Source organism: Mirounga angustirostris, unplaced genomic scaffold, assembly GCF_029215605.1.
Source record: "Mirounga angustirostris isolate CCGP_5_RB_7025 unplaced genomic scaffold, mMirAng1.0.hap1 SCAF_14, whole genome shotgun sequence".
Lineage (NCBI taxonomy): Eukaryota > Metazoa > Chordata > Mammalia > Carnivora > Phocidae > Mirounga > Mirounga angustirostris.
This window is the reverse complement of record NW_026991722.1, coordinates 83,244,929-83,267,991: the sequence shown is the minus strand read 5'-3', so window position 1 is coordinate 83,267,991 and position 23,063 is coordinate 83,244,929. Positions and strand designations below refer to the sequence as shown.

Below are 23,063 nucleotides of genomic sequence, written 5' to 3'. Positions count from 1 at the left end.
CGTCTTCTTCTTCTTCTTTTTTTTTAAGATTTTATTTATTTGAGAGAGAGAGAGACAGTGAGAGAGGGAATACAAGCAGGGGGAGTGGGCGAGGGAAAAGCAGGCTTCCCACAGAGCAGGGAGCCCAACATGGGGCTCAATCCTAGCACCCTGGGATTATGACCCGAACCGAAGGCAGACGCTTAATGACTGAGCCACCCAGGGACCCCTTAAGAGCATCTTCTACAGCTACTAAAATGCAGCTTTTAGACAAACCCCCTAGCCTTGCCCTTCTAAACCCCATGGCCCCACCCGCTAGTGGGAAGGTTACAGAAGGCTTCCCTGCAAATATGAATGATTTTCCCTGGAGACCTGGGGATGGTGAGGAGTTTGCGGACCAGAGGGAGGAAGGAGAGGGAAGAAGCCTCCCAGCAAAGGGCCAGCACTTACAGAGGCTTGGAGTTGGGAAGGAGCATAGCTCATTTGAGGAACTGAGACATGGCCAGTGAATGAGGAAGTGCAGACAACTGCAGTTGACCAGGGTGGCCGTGGGGCTGGAGGCAGGGTAGAGAGGGTGCTGGGTCTTCAACTTTATCCTCAGGGTAAGGGGGGGCCACTGGAGGTTTAGAGCAAAGGAATGACACGACCCGACTTCCATTTTCAAAGGGCCCATCTGGCTGCAGTGAGAACAGACCCTTGGGGGCCGAGGGCAGAAGCATGGGCTCTAGTGAGGAGGTTAGTGGTTAGAGGTTAGGCAAGAAGTAATGGTGTCTGCAGGCGCCCGGGGGGGGCTCAGTCAGTTAAACGTTTGACTCTTGATTTCAGTTCAGGTCATGAGCTCAGGGTTCTACGATGAGGCTCTGCACTGAGCCTAGAGCCTGCTTAACATTCTCTCTCTCCCTCACCCTCTGCCCCACCCCTCACTCTCTAATAAATATATAAATTAATTAATTGAAAAATATAATGGTGTCCACACAAAAACTATACAAACGTTTATTGTAGCATTGTTCATAATGGCCCCAAACTGGAAATAACACAAATGTCCATCCACTGGTGAATGGATAAAGAAAATGTGGTCTAACCATACCATGGGGTATTTGACCATTGAAAACAATGAAGTACTGGGGCGCCTGGGTGGCTCAGTCAGTTAAGCGTCTGCCTTCGGCTCAGGTCATGGTCCCAGGGTCCTGGGATTGAGCCCTGCATCGGGCTCCCTGCTCAGCGGGAAGCCTGCTTCTCCCTCTGCCTCTGCCCCTCCCCCTTCTCATGCTCGGTCTCTCTCAAATAAATAAATAAAATCTTAAAAAAAAAGAAAACAGGGGCGCCTGGGTGGCTCAGTCGTTAGGCGTCTGCCTTCGGCTCAGGTCATGATCCCAGGGTCCTGGGATCGAGCCCCGCATCGGGCTCCCTGCTCGGCGGGAAGCCTGCTTCTCCCTCTCCCACTCCCTCTGCTTGTGTTCCCTCTCTCACTGTGTCTCTGTCAAATAAATAAAATCTTTAAAAAAAAAAAAAGAAAAAGAAAACAATGAAGTACTGATACATGCTGCTATAAGACGTAAATGAACCTTGAAAACATTATACTGAGAGAAGCCAGACATGAAAAGACCATGTATTGCATAACTCCATTTATATGAAATATCCAGAATAGGCAAATCCTGGAGGCAGAATTTAGATGAGAGGTTAACCAGGGCTGGGGGTAAGGGAATGGTGGGGTGGGGGGGTGACTGCTAACAGATGAAGGGTTCTTTTTGGAATGATGAAAATAATTTGAAAATTAGATTGTGGTTAATATGGTACAAGTTGGTGACTACGGAAATCCACTGAATTTTACACTTTAAGAAGGTGATTTTTTTTTTTTTTAAGATTTTATCCATTTGACAGAGAGAGAGCACAAGCAGGGGGAGTAGCAAAGGGAGTTGGAGAAGCAGACTCCCCGGGGAGCAGGGAGCCCGATGCGGGGCTCGATCCCAGGACCCTAAGATCATGACCTGAGCCCGAGGCAGATGCTTAACTGACTAAGCCACCCACGTGCCCCTAAAAAGGTGAATTTTTAGTACATTGTGGTGATTGATCTTATGTGTCATGTCAACTGGACTGGGTTAAGGGATGCCCAGAGAGCAGGTGAAACATTGTTTCTGGGTATGTCTGTGAGGGTGTTTCTGGAAGAGATTAGTATTTAAATTGGTGAGTGGAATAAAGCAAGTGGCCTTCCCCAGTGTGGGTGGGCAACATCCAATCGGTTGAGGGCCTGAATAGAACAAAAAGGTAAAGGAAGGCCGAATTTGCCATCTCTGGTTGAGCGAGGGTATCTGTCTCCGCCTGCCCTCACACATCGGTGCTCCCGGGTCTGGGCCTTTTGGACTCAGGTCGGAACTATACCGTCAACACCCCTGGTTCTCAGGGCTTCAGACTCAGATTGAATTATACCACAGACTTTCCTGCAGATAGCAGATCGTGGTGCTTCTCAGCCTCCATAACCATGTTAGTCAATTTCTATAATAAAGCTCCTCCTCTTTAAATATTAATTATTTTTTAGAGATTTTATTTATTTAACAGAGAGAAAGAGGGAACACAAGCAGGAGAAGTGGGAGAGAGAGAAGCAGGCTCCCAGCTGAGCAGGGAGCCCGATGCGGGGCTTGATCCCAGGACCCCAGGATCATGACCTGAGCTGAAGGCAGACGCTTAACGACTGAGCCACCCAGGCGCCCCCTTCTTTTTTTTTTTTTTAACATTTATTTAAGTGGTCTCTACACCCAATGTGGGGCTCGAGCTCATGACCCTGAGATCAAGAGCCACATGCTCTTGGGACTGAGCCAGCCGGGCGCCCCATAAATCTCCTCTTATGTGTATCTATACTGATACCTCTCCCCATCCCCTATTGGTTTTGTTTCTCTAGAGAGACTTGGCTAATATATATATATATATATATATATATATATATATGAACTATATCTCAACCAAGAGAAGAAAGGGGAGGGGAAGAGGGAGGAGGAGAAGGAGAGGGAGAAGGGTGACTTGGACCCAGTGGAGGAAAATGGATAAATCTGGGATGTATTTTTTTTAAGATTGTATTTATTTATTTGAGAGTGAGAGAGAGAGAGAGAGAGAGAGAGCACAAGCAGGGGGAGCGGCAGAGGCAGAGGGAGAAGCAGACTCCCCGGGGACCAGGGAGCCCAAAGCAGGGCTTGATCCCAGGACCCCAGGATCATGCCCTGAGCTGAAGGCAGATGCTCAACCAATGGAGCCACCCAGACGGCCCTGGGATGTATTTTGAAGATGGGTCACTTCAGGGGACAGAGTGGGGTAGAGAGAGGCTCTGTAGGAGTCCCCCGCTCCCCTCAAACGTAATCCTGGGAGGGAAGCAGCAGAAGCCTTGGAGCCCTTCGCAGGGAGTGGCCAGCTCCCCCCCCCGCCCCCCCCAGCTGCTCCGAGGATGGATTCAGAAAGTCTCAGATTGTGAAGCCTCCTCTCCATGGCTTCTGGGCTGCCTGTCCTGCAATTAGCTTGCCCTCCTGGGCCCCTGGATGGACTGGAGAGGTGAGTCTATAAGGCTCTGAGCTGCCTTCCCAGCGTGTCTCAGCGCATTGTAATCGGAATGCATGGTCACAAGCTCTGTGCTACCCTGACAATGTCAGAGTCCACCAGCCGCCCTGTCTGCGTGACTTCAGAGTCCCCAGGTAAAAACCCGACCCCACCCGGCCAAGCCCAGCTCTTAAACAGCACGGCCCTGACTTAGAAGAGCATTTTCCCTCCAGCACCTCGCCTCTGTGCCTCTGCTTCCTGAGCCCATCCCTGTCTCCAGTTCACCTCCCAAATCATTCCAGCCTCTCATCTCCGCGAAGTTCAAATTCTGCTCCTGCCACGTCCTAGCTCTGACCTTGGGCAAATGACATGCTCCCTGAGCCTCAGTGTCTTCATCTGTACAATGAGGATTCAGTGAGATCTTACGGCACATAACGTGTTCAACCCAGGACTTGGCACGTAGCAATGCCCAGTAATTGTTAAGGATGGTTTTTAAATTTCCAAAGCCATTTTATTATATAATATATATACCATATAACATATTCATTCCAAAAACATTTATGGAGGGCCTACTGAGTACCAGGCCCTGTTGTGGATGCTGGGGGTATAGTGGGGACTAAAACAGACCCAGGTGCTGCTTTTGTACCTTATATATAGAGAGAGACAAGACACAAATAAAAAAAACTGACACTTTTCATCTCTCAGATGGAAGAAATATAAAGCAGGAAAGAGGCAAGGGAGGCCAGAGTGGATATAATTTTGAATAGTGCAACTATAAAAGCTTCATTGAGGAGCTAACTTTTGAGCAAAACCTGGATATGTGTTATAAAACTTAATCACAAAATGAACATTATCTGTGAACCCACTCCCTAATTTATAAGCTAGAATGTGATCACTCCTGATGCTATGTTTTTTGTTTTGTTGTGGTGAGTTTTTTTTAAGATTTTATTTATTTATTTGAGAGAGAGAGAGCAAGTGAGCAGAAGCAGGGGGAGCTGCAGACAGAGGGAGAGGGAGAAGCAGACTCCCTGCTGAGCAGGGAGCCCAACAAGGGGCTCGATCCCGGGATCCCAGGATCACAACCTGAGCCGAAGGCAGACGCTTAAAAGACTGAGCCACCCAGGTGCCCCTCTATGTGTGGCTTTAAGCAAGTCATTGGCAAGTTTCTCCATTCTGAAAATGAAAGACAAGAGGCTCTTCAAGACCCCTTCCAGCTTAGACTATGAGTCGGACCGAGTGTGTGTGTGTCGCTTCCCAGCAGCTGAACCTCATACCTGTGTTTGGGGGCGGGGGCCCCAGCTGCTGGATCAAATATCAGATTTTGTATGGAACGAAAGTATCAAATATTCATTCTCACCAAGCTGGATCATTTGGCTGGAACCTCTGGGACCACAGGCTGAGGGCTCCCTACAAGAAGAGATGATCTGGACTTCATCTGACCTCCAGGGGTCAGTGGTGGTTGTGGGCTATTAAGTGTGGTCCCAGCCATCTACCTCCCTTTGGCTTCTGCCAATTTTCTGCTTCTATTTCTCTCACCGATTCTTTAAGCTTCCAGACATCCTTCCAATGAATTCCTATCTGCCTAAGTTACCCAGAATTGGGTTCTGTTGTTGGCAACTGAGGAGCTCAGACCTTCAAGTGGTCCTGTGTTATAACCGTGTGTCTTTTTTTTTCTTCTTTAAACTGTGTGTCTTTGGGGGCGCCTGGGTGGCTCAGTTGGTTAAACGGTGTGTCTTTCTTCAAGTGTGGCATGCCTTTTGGATGTATATATCTTATGTCTTCCCTCCCAGACAGAGGGCTATCTGGAGGACCAAACAGTACAAAACTCAAAACAGCTGTCTACAGACATGGGATCCTTTCCAAGTGTGGAGCATCTTCTAGTTCAGAGCGCCAAATTGTCATCCTGATACAGCCAGTGAACAGAAATGCTTTGTTTGTAAATTTCATATAAAAGTCTCAGATTTCCAGATTTTCTTGAAAAATCAGATCTGGGGCGCCTGGGTGGCTCAGTTGGTTAAGCGACTGCCTTCGGCTAGGGTCATGATCCCAGAGTCCTAGGATTGAGTCCCACATCTGGCTCCCGGCTCAGCGGGGAGCCTGCTTCTCCCTCTGACCCTATCCCCTCTCATGTTGTTTCTCTCTCTCTCTCTCAAATAAATAAATAAATAAATAAATAAATAAATAAATAAATAAAATCTTTAAAAAAAAAAAAGAAAAATCAGATCTGGCCACAATGATCCACAGCCCCATGTGGTAACATTTTGTTGGAGATGAGTAGCACCTACTGCCTTTTGATGGGGCGTGACCTGCTCCAGTTACCCAGTCTCCACCCCTCCCTGTTGTCTTACGCCTGGACTGCTTCCCTGGTTTAAATGATCTCTTTGGGTCCAGGAGATACTTGAATTTGCACCCCTTGTTTAAGTGAGTAGAATGTTGTGATTCATGCCTTGTTTTCCTTGAGTGTGCCTCTTAAGGCCACAGCTGGGGATAGGACATGGCAGGATGAGATGAGCACGGACTCTGGAGTCCTTTACTAGCTGTGTAACCCTAGAAAGGTCCCTTCACTTCTCGGACCCTCAGTCTCCTCAACTCCAAAATGGAAATCGTGTACAACAATGTAAAAAAGGGAGTGCCTGGGTGGCTCAGTTGTTGGGCATCTGCCTTCGGCTCAGGTCATGATTCCGTGGTCCTGGGATCGAGCCCTGCATCGGGCTCCTTGCTCGGCGGGGGGCCTGCTTCTCCCTCTCCCACTCCCCCTGCTTGTATTCCCTCTCTCACTGTGTCTCTTTCTGTCAAACAAATAAATACAAATCTTTAAAAAAAATGTAAAAAAGATGAGGTTGATAAAGCATGTCACAGAGTAGGTGTTCACTAAAAGTTTATGGAAGTTAGTGGATTCTGAGATCTTACCTTTGAAAGGGCCCAGCAGGGGGAACCTGGGTGGCTCAGTCGTTAAGCATCTGCCTTTAGCTCAGGTCATGATCCCAGGGTCCTGGGATCCCCGCATCAGGCTCCCTGCTCAGCAGGAAGCCTGCTTCTCCCTCTCCCTCTGCTTGTGTTCCCTCTCTTGCTGTGTCTTTCTCTGTCAAATAAATAAAATCTTAAAAAAAAAAAAAGGAAGGGCCCAGCAGGCTGCTTGGCTCATTGTGGGTGCTTAAGAAACGTGTTTTATCTTCCCCCAGCTTCTTGACTGCTGGGTTCCTGGGTAGGGATGTTTTTGGCTGAGCCAGGGCAGAGCAGTTGGCCACGGTACCCTCCAGAGGGGCCCCGTGAGCTAGAAATAGACTGGTTCCCGAGTAGCTATGAAACATTAGGTGGGAGGGGGTGGGCATGACACCTCCTGGAATATGGTGGGGTCCCGCCTCCACCCACCTCCCGGATCTGCATGGGATCCATGGGCTTCATGGAAAAGAACTGACACCCTGTCCAGGTGTCTGCACCTGGAATTCAGAGACGGTCAGACCAGCCCAGCAGCGTTGGCAGGAGGAAAGGCGCTTGAGCGAGAATATCTCCGGAGGAAGACACCAGGCACAGGGGGCCTGACAGAGGGCAAGGCTGCGAGATTGGCGGGAACAGCTGTTCGAGGAGCAGTCTGCGGCTCTGTTTGCCCTTCTTCATATCCACACAGCCCTTGTTTGCTCTGGGATGAGAAGGCTGTGGGGCGAAGACAAGGACAGTTCTGCCAAGGGATCCCCCTCTCTGAAGGAGCTCAACGGGAGACACTGCAGGGGGCTGGCCGGAGAGAGGGGTGAGCAGGTAGGCAGGCCCTGATGGGAGATCAACCGTAGGGGAGTGCCTGAGCCCCACAGACGGCGGGTAGAGGGGCCTCTGGCCCGCAGGCAGCAGCTCCAGCCACATCTGAAGCAGCTCCTCCTGTTCTGGACCTCGGAGGCTGCCACAGCCCGGAGTAGAACCCAGAGCATCACCCAGAGCATCGCTGGAATAATTGGTGAAGGGGACCCACGTGCAAGTGGGGACTTCCGGCTGGCCCGGCTCCGGTGGGGGCGTTGGGGGCGGTGATTGGAGCACTGAGACTGTAGGTGGAGGCGTGGCTGTGACCGAAGCCCTGTCCTAGTCCCGGCTCACCCACAGCTATTCAGCACCTGCTCCGTGCCCGGCTCCATTCTAGGTGCTCAGGGAGGAGCAGTGGGCGGGAGCCTCCAGGCGGCTGGGAGATAACAAGTAAGTGCACCGTGCGGGTCAAAGTCAAGTCCGCGGTGATGCGCGCTGTGAAGACGGAAATGCGATGTCCTGGAGTGGGTGGTGGTGGGGGGTGGGACCGAGTGACCAGGGCAGATGTGGTCATTTGTGTCACCATGGGGTAAGCCAGGGGCAGAAAGGTCACAGCTCTTTCCTTTTCTTGGCTGCCACTCCCAGGCCCTGTTGGGGCCCCTGTCCCACCTCAGAAGGCAGGTCCACTGAATGCTTGCCCAGGAGGGCAGGCCAGCTCTGCAGCCCCCTCAGCAAGCCAACCCTAGGGGGTCTCACCTAAGAATGAGGCCAAGTGGATGGGTGTCCTCTGAACAACTGGCGGGGTTTACGACATGCTAGTCCCTGCCCCGGTGCGCCCAGAGTCCAGGGTGGGGGCGTCACCTCTGACTCATCTGGGGTGGAGCTGGGGAGCTGCCTGCAACACTCCCCCCCACCCCCCTCACCCCCGGCCACACACACTGCCCTGGCTCTAGGACTCTGGAAGAGGATCTGACCAGAGACATTCATAGAAATAGGGGCTGTTGATTATTGGGGCAACAGTCCTACACCCCTCCCCCCCAACCTCTTCCTGTGGGAAAAGGGTGTGGTCCTTGAGGACATGATGTCAGCATTTCTTAGGGGACTGGCTTGGGGTTGTGTTGCTGTATCTGAAACACTTGCTCTAAGGGGTGGCCAGTGGGCAGCGGCCCCTGCCAACAATCGCTAGTTTTTGCTCCTTCTTCGAAGCTCAGAGTTGCCTCCTTCAAAATCCACTTGGTTTTTCCCTTTGCACCCCGATCTCATTCACTCAACCCAGACCCTCCCTTCCACTTCCTGGGAGGCCACATTTCCCTGGGTTCCAAGCCTGGCCTCACCACTGTCCGTTTCTTACCTGCCTGCCCTCCCACCACCCTTTTACCTTCTCTGCTTCCTCTTAGGTAAAATCGGAACAGAGAGTCAAGGCTTATAGGGTTGTTGTCATATTTTTCATCCAGCAAATACTGCATGAGTTAAGAGATATAAAGCACTTTGAATAGTACCTGGCACATAATACCACTCAATAAATGGTATCTATTTTACTATTATCATGATTAAATATTTACCTAATGTCTGTTCTACTGGGCATTGGGGATTCCGTGCTGAGGAAAACACACCTTACAGTAGACGAAATACAATAATGTACAGTATCGGGGCACCTGGGTGGCTCAGTCGGTTAAGGGTCCGACTCTTTTTTTTTTTTTTTAAGATTTTATTTATTTACTCATGAGAGACACACAGAGAGAGAGGCAGAGGCAGAGAGAGAAGCAGGCTCCCCAAGGAGCAGGGAGCCTGATGCAGGACTCGATCCCAGGACTCCGGGATCATGACCTGAGCCAAAGGCAGACGCCTAACCATCTGAGCCACCCAGGCGCCCAGGGTCCAACTCTTGATTTCAGCGCAGGTCATGATCTCAGGGTTGTGGGATCGGCCCCGTGTCAGACTCTGCGCTCAGAAGCATGGAATCTGCTTGAGATTTTCTCTCTCCCTCTGCCCCCCTGCCCCTCCCCCTGCTCTCTCTCTCTCAAATAAATAAATAAATAAAATCTTTTTAAAAAAATGTGCAGCATCTGGCATGTAGAGGGTCCCCAGTAAATGGAGGTGGTCCTCCTCCCTTCCTTCCTAGTAACCAGCCCTGGGAACCCCTCTGGTCCTCAGTGTTCCCTGAAACCTACAGACCTGACATGTGTTGGAGGTTGAATGAATGCTCTGGCCAGCAAAAGAGCCCTAAGAGTGTGTCTGGCACTAGTCACCTTGGGGTGTGTCATGTGCCACACAGGAAATGTTTCTCTGGGGAGGCGTCCTATAGCGAAGTCTGCTGGATGGGGCAAGCTTCAAGATTGATGGGTGAGCCCTCTCTCATAGCCCCCAGCTGCTCAGCCAGTACCTAGAAATAGGGTGTTAGAAGCTTGCCTTCCTCGGATCTTCTTGGTCAGGCCTGGATTCCCCTGAGGACACTGACTCAGGCCTGACTCTCAGGAGCAGAGGTGGTTAGTTTCAGCAATTTAAGTCTGGTTTTGCAATTTTAACACCCTATTCTGGTATTCAAAGTTGTCATCCAGGGCTTCACTGAAGGTGTGGCCTATAAGGTCCAACTCACAGGCAAGAAGGGGCACAGCCTGATGCTGAGGGCATTTTAGTCACTTCTAAGAAGTTCTTCAAGTTCTGGGTTCAGTTTAAAAGGCTTCCTGCTCGAGGGCAGAGGGCCTGGGGGGGAGGGGTTGGATCAGCTGCGAGGACAGAGGTTGTGCTAACTTTTGGGAGAGGGGGATTTTAAAATACCTTAGAAGACAGAGGTATAGTTTAACTCTAGAAGCTGGGTTTAGGTAAGAGAACAGAGTTTATGGCAAGCAGAAAAGCTAAGGGAGGATGTGTTCATAATAATAGCTACTATTGATTGAGTGCTTACAGGCACTCTGCAAAATGTTTCAGCTGAATTATTTCATGTAGTACTTACAACAGCCCTGTGAAGTTGGTGCTGGGTTGTTTTTTTTTTTTTAAGATTTTATTTATGTATTTATGTATTTATTTATTTATTTGAGAGAGAGAGAATGAGCATGGGGGAGGGACAGAAGCAGACTCCCCGCTGAATGGGGAGCCCAATGCAGGGCTCGATCCCAGCACCCTGGGATCACAACCTGAACTGATGGCAGCCGCTTAACTGACTGAGCCACTCAGGCACCCCAAAGTTGGTGCTATTGTGATCTGCATTTAAGATAAAAGAAAGCAGGAGGCTCAGAGAGATGGGGCCCTCTCTGCCCAGGGCCACGCAGCTGACAAGTGACAGAGCCAGGATGTGACTCTAAGTGGAGAGACTCCAGAGCCTGCAGCCTTAGCCTCGGCACCAGGGTCACTACTTAGGTGAAGCATGATGGAAAAATAAGAATCCTGAGCTACAGGAGACAGAAGAATACTGGTGGCAGGTACTTTGCCTTTACCAGATGGGTTTTTTAACCCTGACTGGGCATTAGAATTATTAAGAAGCAGTACAAAATGTAGACTTCAAGTCTCTACTGCTAGAGATACCTCTCCAGTAGATGGGGCCTAGCATCTCTATTTTTCATAGTTTCTCAAATGATTCTGACCCTGTGGGTTAAAAACTACTGCCCTAGCCTGAATAGGGGTTTTCAGGGATCTCACCTCTTCCCATTCTTGAATATTTTCCAGTGGGCTCTAGGCTGGGATCCAAACCACCTTAAAGATGTATAGGAAGGGTTGTGAATTGGAACAAGGATTGGGTTATGTCATCTGATTTGACTCAAATCCTGGCTGTGCCATGAACTAGCTATGTGACCTTGGGCAAAATGCTTCGCTTTTCAAAGCCTTGGTTTCCTTAGCTTAAAAATAGGGCAGATTAGGGATGCCTGGGTGGCTCACTCTTTAAGCGTCTGCCTTCAGCTCAGGTCATGATCCCAGGGTCCCGTGATCGAGTCCTTCATCGGGCTTCTTGCTCAGCGAGGAGCCTGCTTCTCCCTATGCCTGCCACTCCCCCTGCTTGTGCGCTCTCTCTCTCTCTCTTTCTCTCTTTCTCTCTCGCAAATAAATAAATAATAACATCTTTTAAAAAAATAGGGCAGATTATACTGACCTTGAGGTGGTACTCTGAGGAATAAAGGGAGGGGGGTGGTAATAGCAGATTGGGTTGGTCAGAATAACCCTCCCTCATAAATCTGAATGAAATATCTACCAAAAACCTCCAGTCATTTGAAGGCACTGTAGAGCATCCAACAGCAGGCAGAAATGTGAGGGGAGTCAACACTTGAAAGATAAAAGTTACAGGTTGAAATTTGTATTGTTGTGGCCTCTTGCCTGAGGCACTCTCTAATTTGTGTGGGAGGTAAGGATGTGTAGAGAGCTGTGGTCTTACTGGGTTGAGGTGTCAAGAGTACAGAATGCCATGCTAATTGTTGGAAAATTAAAGTGTGTGGGGAGAATCCCAGAAAGACATGAGCTGTAGAGGAGATGAGTCCCAAACTCTGTATATAAACTCTCTCCAAATCCTTGGCTGTCCACTGGACTACACACATACACAGGAGGCCCCAGGGATCTCAGTGAAATCAGCAGCTGGAAGCTGAAAGAACTGAGTGGGAATTTCAGGGGCCACCCTCTACATAGATGCACAATTGGGAGTTTTGAGTCCAGCCAAGTTAGTTGCCTGCTAAAACAAAGTTAAACACTCTTGACAGGAACATAACAGAATCCAGGGTCTCTACAGTGGATCACTGACAATGTCCAGCACACAAAAGCCAAGTAAGTTGTAGTAGACATATGAAGAAACAGAAAAATGACTTATACTCAAAACTCATTCTCAAAGAGAAAAGTGACAATCCAGATGTTGGACTTAACATCGAGGATTTGAAAGCAATTCATAAATATTTTCAAGGCCTTAAAGGAAAATATAGTTACAGTGAAGAAACAGATGAAGATCCTCAGCAGAGAAATTGAAACTATAGAAAAGAACAAATGGAAATTTGAGAACTAAAATGTATAATAACTGATGTGAAAAATTGACTTGATAGGTTCAATAGCAGTATGAAGATGACACAAGAGTGAATTTGAAGATCAATAGAAATTACTCATTCTGAAGACCAGAGAGAAAAAGAAAACTGAAAAAAATTAAACAGAGTTTCATGAGCCTGTGGGACAACATTAAAAGATTTATTAACCATACGTAATTCAATTTTTAGAAAAAAGAGGGAGAATGGAGCATAAGACTATTTGAAGAAATATTTGCTGATGATTTCTCAAAATTTAATCAAAGAAAAATTTACAGGTTCAAAAAACTCAGTGAAGCCCAAGCAAGATAAATACAAAGAAAACCATGCCCAGCACAGCACAGTCAAATCACCCAAATCCTAAGAGAATGAGAAAAATCTTGAAAACAGCTAGGAAAAAATGACACATCATAAACATGGGATCTGTGATACAGATGACAGCTGACTTCTCATTGAAAATAAGGGAGCCTGGAACCTAATAGGTCAACATCTTTAAAGCGCTGGAAAACAAACCAAAACAAAGCAAATCCCCTCTTGAACCAGATTTCTTTTTTTTTTTTTAAGATTTTATTTATTTATTTGACAGAGAGAGAGCACAAGTGGGGAGAGGGATAGAGGGAGAGGAAGAGAGAGAGAATCTCAAGCAGACTCTGCATCGAGTGCAGAGCCCACACAGGGCTCGATCTCACAACCCAACCCTGAGATCATGACCTGAGCCAAAATCAAGAGTTGGACACTCAATGGACCAAGCTACCCAGGCAACCCAGTGCTGCACATTCTTTATTGTACTTCATCTATTGTGAGGTGTCTGTTTGCCTCAGCACTGAATCCCCATTGACCAGCAAAATAGACTCTAGGATTTTGCCTCTCGAATTTTAATGTGCACACTAATCACCAGGAGATTGTGTTTATTTTTTAAAGGTTTGTTTATTTTAGAGAGAGAGTGTGCATCAGTGGGGGGAGGGGCAGAGGTTTTCTCTCTCTCTCTCTCTCTCTCTCTCTCTCGGAGAGAGAATCCTCGAGCAGACTCCCCACTGAGTGTGGAGGCCAGGCAGGGCTTGATCCCAGAACCCTGAGATCATGACGTGAGCTGAAATCAAGAGTCAGCTGCTTACCTGACTGAGCCACCCAGGCAACCCTTGAACCAGATTTCTATATCCAGTGAAGAGGTGCTTCAAACCTGAAGGCAAAATTACACATTTTCAGACAAATAAAAACTGCCAGCAAACCTGTATAATAAGAGATGCCAGAGGAAGTTTATCTGACTGAAGGGAGATGACACCAGATGAACACTCAGATCTATAGGAAGGAATGAAAAGCACTTGAAATGGTAAATATGTGAGTAAATTTAAAAAACTACTTTTTTTTTCATTGCTTCTTTTGATTTCTTTAAGAGACATCACTGTTTGAAAGCTAAAATTATGATGTTATATTGTGGGGTTTATAATGTGATGTAATTAATAGAATAACACCAGCACACAGGCTGAGAATAGGGAACAGTGGAACTTTATTGTCGTGAAGTTCCTATATTGTATGTGAAGTACTAACAATATTAATTTTAAGAAGATTGTGATAAGTTAAAGATTCATGCTATAATCACTAGAGTAACTTCCACAAAAACAATTCACAGAAGGTGTAGTTGAAAAGGCCAATAGAGGATTTAAAATGAATACAAAAAATTATTCAATTAAACCAAAAGAAGGAAGGGAAGGAGAAGAGGGACAACAACAACAACAAAAGGATGGAATAGCAGAAAGCAAATAGCAAAATGGTAGAATTAAACCTAACCACATCAATAATTACATCAAATGTAAATGGACTAAAAATACAAATTGCCAGACAGAGAGGCAAGATCCATGTATATGCTATCTACAAGACATATTCTTTATTTTATTTTTATTTTTTAATTTTAATTTTCATTATTTTTAAAAGATTTTATTTATTTATTTGTCAGAGAGAGAGAGCGGCAGCCAGAGGGGGAAGCAGGCACCCTGCTGAGCAAGGAGCCTGATGTGGGACTCGACCCCAGGACCCTGGGATCATGACCTGAGCCGAAGGTAGATGCTTAACTGACTGAGCCACCCAGGCGTCCCAGTTTTGTTTTGTTTTTTTTAAGATTTTATTTATTTGAGTGAGAGAGAGAGCACTAGAGAGAGAGAGAGCAAGCATGAGTGGGGGGCAGAGGGAGAGGGAGAAGCAGGCTCCCCACTGAGCAGGGAGCCCAACATGGGGCTCAATCCCAGCACCCTGGAATCATGACTTAAGCCGATGGCAGCCACTTAACCAAGTGAGCCACCCAGGCGCCCCTGAGATATATTCTTTAAACACAAAACTACACATAGGTTGAAAGTAAAAGAATGGGAAAAGATACAAAATAAAAACACAAATCATAAGAAAGCTTCAATGGGGGCACCTGGGTGGCTCAGTCGTTAGGTGTCTGCCTTGGGCTCAGGTCATGATCCCAGAGTCCTGGGATCGAGCCCCGCATCGGGATCCCTGCTCCGTGGGAAGCCTGCTTCTGCCTCTCCCACTTCCCCTGCTTATGTTCTCTCTCACGCTGTGTCTCTCTCTGTCAAATAAATAAATAAAATCTTTAAAAAAAAAAGCTTCAATGACTATATTAATATGAGATAAAGTAGACTTCAAAGCAAAGACTGTAACAGAGATATTTCACAATGATAGAAGAGGCACTTCATCAGGAAGATATGACAACTTTAAGTGTATATTAACCCAATTGCAGAGCTTCGGATACACAAAGCAGAAATGGATAGGATTAAAGGGAGAAGTAAACAAACTCACAATTATAATTAGAGATTTTATTTTATTTATTTATTTTTTAAAGATTTATTTATTTGAGAGAGAGAGCATGAGTGGGAGGGGCAGAGGGAGAGGGAGTCTCAAGCAGACTCGATGCTGAGCATGGAACCAACGCTGGGCTTGATCTCACAACCCTGAGATCATAACCTGAGCTGAAACCAAGAGTTAAACGCTTAACTGACTGAGCCACCCAGGCACCCCTTAATCAGAGATTTTAATACCTCTCAATAATTGATACAAAAAAATCAATTACTAGACAAAAAAATGAGTAAGGACATAGAAGATCTGAACAACATTATCAGCTACCTTGACTTAATTGAAATTTACAGAATATTATACCTCAAATAATAGAATACAAACTCTTTTCTCTTTTTTAAAATTCTTTTTCATTTAAAAAATTTGATTCTTATTTATTTGACAGAGAGAGAGAGAGCACAGCAGGGGGAGCAGCAGAGGGAGAGGGAAAAGCAGGCTCGCAGAGCAGGGATCCCAATGCGGGGCTGATCCCAGGACCCTGGGATCATGACCTGAGCTGAAGGCAGACGCTTAACGACTGACCCACCCAGGTGCCCCTACAAACTCTTTGCAAGTGCACATAGAATATTCATCAAAATAAGCCATATCCTGGGCCATAAACAAGTTTTGACACATTTCAGAGATTAAAATCTTATGGAATATATTCTTTGACCACAGCAGAATCTGTGGGAAAGAAGATATCTGGGAAAGCCCCAAATATTTGGAAATTAAATAACACACCTCTAAAAAACTCATGATATTCTGAAATAAGTTGAAAACGTATGTCCACACAAAAACATGCACATGAATATTTACAGATGTTTTATCCACACTTGCCAAAACCTGGAAGCATCCAAGATGTCCTTCAATAGGTGAGTGGATAAAGAAACACTGGTACATTCATACAATGGAATATTAGTCAGTGATAAAAAAGAACTGTGAAGCCACAAAAAGACATAGAGGAACCTTAAAAGCATATTGTTAAGTGAAAAAAGCCAATCTAAAAAGGCTGTATGATTCCAACTAAAGGACATTCTGGAAAAGGTAAACTCACAGGGACCGTAAAAAGTTACCAAAGGTTTGGAAGGAGGGACAGATGAGTAAGTGAAGCACAGGGGATTTTCAGGGCAGGGAAACTATTCTGTATGACACTGTAATGGATACATATCATTATATCTTTGTCAAAACCCACAGAATTGCAGGATGCCTGGGTGGCTCAGTCAGTTGGGTGTCTGCCTTCAGCTGGGGTCATGATCCCAGGAGACTTGAGACTTGAGATGCTCAAGTCCCACATCTGGCTCCTTGCTCAGCCAGGAGCCTGCTTCTCCCTCTGCCTGCCGCTCCCCCTGCTTGTGCTCGTTCTCTCTGACAATAAATAAGATCTTAAAAAAAAAACCAACAACCCACAGAATTGTACAACACAAAAAGGGAAACCTAGGGGCACCTGGCTGACTCAGTCAGGAGAGCATGCAACTCTTGATCACAGGGTTGTGAGTTTGAGTTGCATGTTGGGTGTAGAGATTATTTTTTTAAAAAGATTTTTAAAAAGTGAAACCTAATGTTAATTATGGATTTTAGTTAATAATGACATATCATTATTGGCCCATCAGTTGTAACAAGTGTACCACACTAATACAAGATATAAATAATGAGGGAAACTGTATGTTGAGGGGGGAGGGAGTATGTGGGAACCCTTGGTACTTTCTCATCAATTTTTCTATAAACCTAAAACTGCTCTAAAAAAATTAAGTTTGTTTTTTTTTTAAAGACCCATGGCCAAACAATGTAGGTAAGCCGATGCCTTATAAGTTCACCATAGACCTAAACCTATACTTCCAATCTTCTGTCTTCCCATAACATCTCTAACAGAGATTTATCTGCCTTGAAGGATTCTCTTTCTCAGCCAGGAAGTGGGTTTCAGGGGACAGGAGGGGATGCCGAATATGGACGAGATCATGGAGAGAATCATGGGAATATCAGGCGAAACCAGTTGTCCTGGTTCGAAACCTGGTTTTCCCTCTTGCTCACGCAAGCATTCATTCCACAGTGTTTGAGCTTCTACTCTGAGCTGAGTTGTACGCTGGGAACTGATGGTGTAACTGGCAACATGCCACAGCTCTTTCCCCCAAGGCAGTCCCAATCCAGAGGGAGAGAATGACAAGTAAACAAGCAGTGACATGGACAGTTCACCGTGCTAAGTGTTACATGCACATTACATACATGTACATTCAGGGATCTGGGGGAGTCCCGGGGAAGAGTATCGAACCTTGCCCAGGTTTGGTCAAGTTAGACTTCCCTGCCAGAGGAGGTGACATAGAAGCCAACACTCAAAATGAGGAGAAGCAGTTAAGAAGAAATGGAAATGCCTTCTGGGCTTGGTCAGAGATCTGGAAACAAAAAAGATGGGAGCCCATTGGGAAGCTGCAAGCTGGTCACTGTGGAATGTAAATAGAGAGTGTGTGTGTACGTGTTGGGGGGGAGTAGAGGATAGAGGTGAAAATGGGCTGGAGAAGCAGGCAGTGACCAGTCAGACCCAAGCCTTTGACCCTCTCAGTAGCGCCTACTCAGCCCAGCCAGACCCGAAAAGCCTGCTCCCAGGAGTCTGTGCCTAAGGCAGATGACGCGTCTTGGGGAGACTCACCAAGTCTCTTTTGAACACATTTGGTAGAAGAAGCAATCCTATAATTACCGTGGTGATAATTAGAGGAACTTCCATTGCTTCTTTCAATAAACATTGCATAAAACCCTCTCACCTTCGGGGGGTGGGGGTGTGGGTGGGGAAGAAGCCAGGCATCCCTTGTGGGGGAAGCCAATGCCTGCATCTATCTCCTGCCAAGGATACCTGACTACCCAGCTGAGGCCCAGAGGTGCAGAGATACACCTGCGATGGCTCCAGCTTGGAGCTGAGCCCTGCTGGCAGGGGGACTGAGAGTCACTCCCCAGGTTCCCCAGGCTGAGCAGACTCTAGCCAAGCCACAGGCTTCAGATTTATTTCAGTCTGGCCTTCAAGCCTGCAGAGATCCTGCCCAGGACCTGGACGTGCCTTCTACATCTTGGCAACCTTGGCCTGAGATCTCAAGCCGCTAATCTCTGGGCTCATGCTCCGTCTTCCTAGGACCACGTACACAGGGTCTCTGTGGCCTGGACATGCTCCTAGTCCTGTCACATGCTTTGGTTGCTTATACAATCTGCATTCACATGTTTACCGAAGAGACATCTTGAGGGCCTCTGGTTTAGATGGAGAGAAGAAAACTTTCTTCTCATTTCTGACCCCATACCTTCACCCCAACTTCTTCTCTCTCCTTCCTTTCTTCCACCATATTTTTCTCAGTGCAAAGAATGGTCCCATTGCTTCTGGGAAGGCCTCGACTTTCGTTCCTCGGCACTTTGTGTCCCATCCACCTGATACCAACTTTTCACTTGGCTTTGCCGTTAATGACTCACTGGGAACTAAAAGCCAAGTGAATTGCTCAAAGGTTCTGTGTCTCTTTTTGTTTGATTAGTGACATGTCTGGTCTGTTTTGTTCTTAGCTTTCCAGACAAGAAGCTTCTGCACCTCTCAAAGCCACTTGTACCAATGGCTTCTGGCCTTTCCTGAGGGGCCTGGAGCCTCACTCATGCTCCTTTGAGACTCAGAATGACTGTGTGTCACATTCAAGGGGATATTGGCGTTCTGTAAAAACACCTGGCAAAGCTGTAAGAGCTAAATGAGCAGCAAGAATTTAGGCTCTCTGCCTTCCTATCTCCCCATGATATCCCTACATCCAGTGCAATTTATGGCTGGGCAGATATTTGCAGGCTGGTATCTTTCTGTCAATGGTCAGAGGAAGGACACCTGGTGGTCTGGTATTTTCTTAGGGCCCTGCCTCAAACCCTCTTTGGGACTTTGATCTTATCAGCAGGCCCTTTCCCAGGCCTCTCTAGTGGAGCTTCAGGAGACATGTTGAACCTGACTTGTCCTGGCACCTGGCAGTGGAGGAAGGAGGAAGAAGGAGAGATTGCTCCTGAAGGAAAAGTGTACTTGGCTTTCTCATTAATGGGTTCCCCTTGGGGAACAGGCAAGCAGCAGAGGCATGGGCAATGGCCAACTGATCCATTTGGAGATAGATTCAGGGTGTGGTTTCCCTGTAAGCCTGGGCAGGCCCTGGGAAATTGGAGCAGAGCTAGATCACGGCCTGAAATTGGGCAAGCTGCAGAGGAGCCTGAATATGCTGGTTTCAGGTGTGAGAGCTTTGCTCCTGGTGGAGACTGGGGCCCTGGGGGCTAGTGTGTCTGTTGCCCAAGCATGCTTCTCAAACCTGGAGCTCCACTGATCATTTTCATTCATGAACACAGTAACCGGCAAGGAGGCTTAGCTCGGCCCTTCAGAACCTGGCTTCACCGCACCTTATCAGTCCCTTCTTTCAATACTCCCCAACACAAATCATCTATCCCACTCCTGGATCCAAGTTCACTCCAAGCCTTCACATCTTTGGGCCTTGCCTCACGCCATTCTCTCTTCATAGAATGCCTTTTCTCCTAGTAAGCCACTCCTGGAGAAGCATCCCTCAATGCCCAGATGCTCAATACATCTCTCTCCTCTCTCCTCCTATGCCCCAGATTCACTCTGTTGGTCTCTGATCTAGCTCTATTATGTTTACTTTGTGCCTGCCTCCAGGCATGCCGATGGGCAGTTCCCTGAGCTTTTTGCTCCTGCATGACCAGCTCCTTCTCATCCTTCAGGTGTCAACTTAAATGTCATCTCCTCAGCTAGGTCTTCCTTGACTAACTTATCTAAAGGTAACCTCCATCCATACACACTCTGTCCCATTACCTGGAGTTATCGTCTTCATGAAACTTAGCATCTGGAATTATCTTCACCTATATGTCGGCCTGGACTATGTCTCTTCCTCTAGAATGTAAGCTCTTGAAGGGCAGAGATCCAGCAGAATCATTTGATACATGGTTGGTTCCCAATAAATATTTGTTGATTGATTATATGAAGGCAAGTATGGGGTATTCGAGTTGTCACCCTGAGGACCTGGCACAGAGCCTGGCGCAATAAAGTTTGGCTGCCTGGAACATTTGCTACACGAATGAATGAACCAACGAACAAACGAACCAAGGGATGCAGCGCTCCGACTGCGGACTGACAGGTTGACTGACACTTGGGGGACCCTCGGCCCGCACACTGTTGATTGACGGCTGACAGCTGAGTGGCAGCCAACGGACGTGCATCGGGGCTCCTGATTGGCTGGCGGCTGCAGCCCCTTAAAGGGGAAGGGGAGGGGGCCTGAGGCGACCGCTGCGCGTGAGGAGGAGGCGGCACCAAGCGACGGGAGGCGGAACCAAGCGACGGGAGGCGGATCAACCGCCAGAAGCTGGGTGAGCAACAGTCGCCTCGAACCAGCGAACCAACGTCTCGCGCAAGGGCCCGGCGCGAGGGGCGGGGCGCGCGCGTCACGTGAGCGTGTTTTGGGCACGTGACCCGCGCGGGTCCAAGGCTGGCCCCCGCCCCCTCCTCTCCTCCCCTCAGCGGGTGTGAGCCGAGCCGCCTCGCCTCACCGCCTAGCGCCCCCCTCAGCCGCCGCTGCCGCCGCCTCCGCCCGCCGGCCATGTCCCTCGGCCGCCGCCGCCGCCGCTCGAACGCGGCGCTCCCGCGGCCCAGCGCGCAGTGAGCGCGGGGCCCTCTCGCCGCTCGCCCGCCCCGGGGCCCCCTTGTTCTCAGCGCCGCCGCCGCCGCCGCCATGTTGGGTTTAGAGCCGCAGCGGAGCCGCCGCCGCCGCCGCCGGTGAGGGAGGCCGAGAGCGGAGCCCGCCCCGCCCCGGGGCCCAGGGAGCGGGGCAGCCTCGGAGCCCGGCCTCTCCCCGCCAGCCGCCTTCCCGGCCCTCCCGCCGTGTGAGCCAGCGAGCGAGCGCCGGGCCGCGGCCGCGCCTTCCGCTCCCGGCCCGAGCGAGCCCGCCGCCCGTTCGTTCCCCCGCCGCCGCGGGGCCCGGCCAGAGCCTGCAGCGGAGCCCACGAGAGTCAGCGCCATGGCGGAGCAGACCTACTCGTGGTGAGTGCGGAGCTTGGGAGGCCGGGGCGCGGCGCAGCCGGGGGGGGGGAGGGGGAAGAGGAGGAGGAGGAACAGGTGCGCGTTGGTGGGGGGGTGGGAGTTGGGGGTGCACGCCCCCCTCGTCCCCACCAGAGGGGGCGGCTGGCGCTCGTGGAAGGCGGTCAGTGGCCGGGGACCCGGAGTCCAAGACGGGGGATGGAGGCGGCGGCTGCGGCGGCCGCGGCGGATGTCATTTGGTCATGGGCGGAGCAGGTGATGGAGAAGGGGAGCATGACCCCAAAGGTGGGAAGCCCACGGATGGGAAGTTGAATCTCGTGGGCACCCCGGGACTGACTTGCGGGGGTGGTTCCTGGGCAGGAGGGTTGGAAGGGTGGGCAGAGGCGGGCCGGGGCAAGGGTGGGCCACCGAGCTGCGAGGAAGCTGGTGGGAAAAACAGGTGATAAAAGGCTGAACTTGGAAGTTGTGTGAGAGGAGGAGCCGTCTAACTGGAGCTGCTGCTTAGCACCTGGCTGGCGAGTGAAGGGAGAGTTGGTGGGGTGGGCAGAGGCCCGGGTGTGACCGAAGGAAAACAGCGGAAGGAGGGAGCGTCTTGGGAACCATGGAAGGGAGTCCCTTGTGAAGAGGTTGGAAGGGGATTCTGTTTGAATAACCACGTTCTGGAAAGGAAGTCGTTGGTGGCGGTGGGGCATGAGCAGAATCTTTGTGAGGGTTGGTACTCTTCTTCAGAGTTTAAAGTGGTCTGCTGCCCTGGATCAGGTATGGAGATGTAAGATCTGCAAGTTATGTCCATTTTTATGGGACTTCCAAAGTTATTAAATAGCTTGTTAAGGACTGAGAAGTGTGCTATGTAGTTGATGGAGTGAGAACTTACCTATCCTGAGAAGGAAGTGCAGTGTTTGGGGAGAGGGGGTGAGAGGCTTCTCTTTAGCATGTGGAGGTGGAATATTTGCAGGAGGGGTTGAAGGAATGATGATAGTTTCCTTGAAGAGTAGAAATTGGGTAGTGGGGAGGAAGCAATAACCCGCGGGTGAGAAAGGAAGAAATGGGATGGTAGGTGTGGGATGGGAAATCTGGTTTGCAATCTAGAGAGATTGAAGATGGTTTACTCTTTGAAGCAAACGTGGTTTGGGACAGAATTGTACTCTTTTCCCTTGTTAGAAAAGAGAATAATTGAGTGGGACGAGCATGGCTTTTGGAGTTGGAAGGCTTTGTTTGGAAGTCCTGTTCACCACTGAGTTTATAACTGGGCAAGATAGTAAGTTCTCCATCCCTTTTCCCTTACCTATTAAATAGGGGAATTGCCTTTTTCATAGGTTGTAAAGATTAAATGAATAACTTTACAAAGCACACGGCAAACTGTAAAGTGTTACTTTTTATTACATTATAGTTAGGGGAACAGCAAAGAAATGGGTGATATGTGAGTTAGGGGAACAGCAAAGAAATGGGTAATATATGAAAATAAAGAACGGTTTTAGGTAAAGGGCTTTAATGGAGTGGATGCTTTGTGGTGGTTGAGGTTATGATAGCTAAGTTAGGAACTCATTGTGTCTTCACATACGGAAAGAGGATTGATTGCTGATGGAAGATCATAATTCAAAAGGGAACTTCAGTGCTCAAAAAGAAGATAAGTGAGAGTCTGAAAAAAAGTTAACACTAAAAGAAGAATTAAAACATTGGTGAACAGTTGTGACTGCAGATGTATTTTTAAAAGCGTTAACTAATTGGATAGTTTTGAGCAACAGTGAGCTGCCTCTTCTTAGCAGGTAATATGGAACACAAGATTACAGTTTGAGCTTTCTTATGCACATATCCATAACTAACTTAACTAACTCATCTTGAGCTCTTAACACTAACTGGCCCAGCTGAGAGTCCTGATGGCTGCCCTTCTGCTTTTACTGTGCCATATAGAGACTGTGGATGGTTGAAGGAGTAGACACTGGCCAAGAAGTGGGGAAAATGAGAGGGTTTTACTA

General features: G+C 48.3%; 1 protein-coding gene across 3 annotated transcripts in view; it reads left to right on the top strand.

Annotated features, from left to right (window-relative positions):
• Positions 1-20,543: 20,543 nt before the first annotated feature.
• Positions 20,544-23,063, top strand: part of SPPL3 (signal peptide peptidase like 3) — a 135,196-nt gene continuing 132,676 nt past the window's right edge. Inside the window, exon 1 of one of the 3 annotated variants that reach the window (XM_054510484.2) lies at positions 20,544-21,090. In XM_054510484.2, the coding sequence (XP_054366459.2) occupies positions 21,068-21,090 (23 nt within the window). In that variant the 5' untranslated portion in view covers positions 20,544-21,067. Of the gene's footprint in view, positions 21,091-21,259; positions 21,373-23,063 lie in introns of those variants that run through there. The other 2 variants (XM_045887491.3, XM_064578502.1) reach the window with 2 other exon arrangements.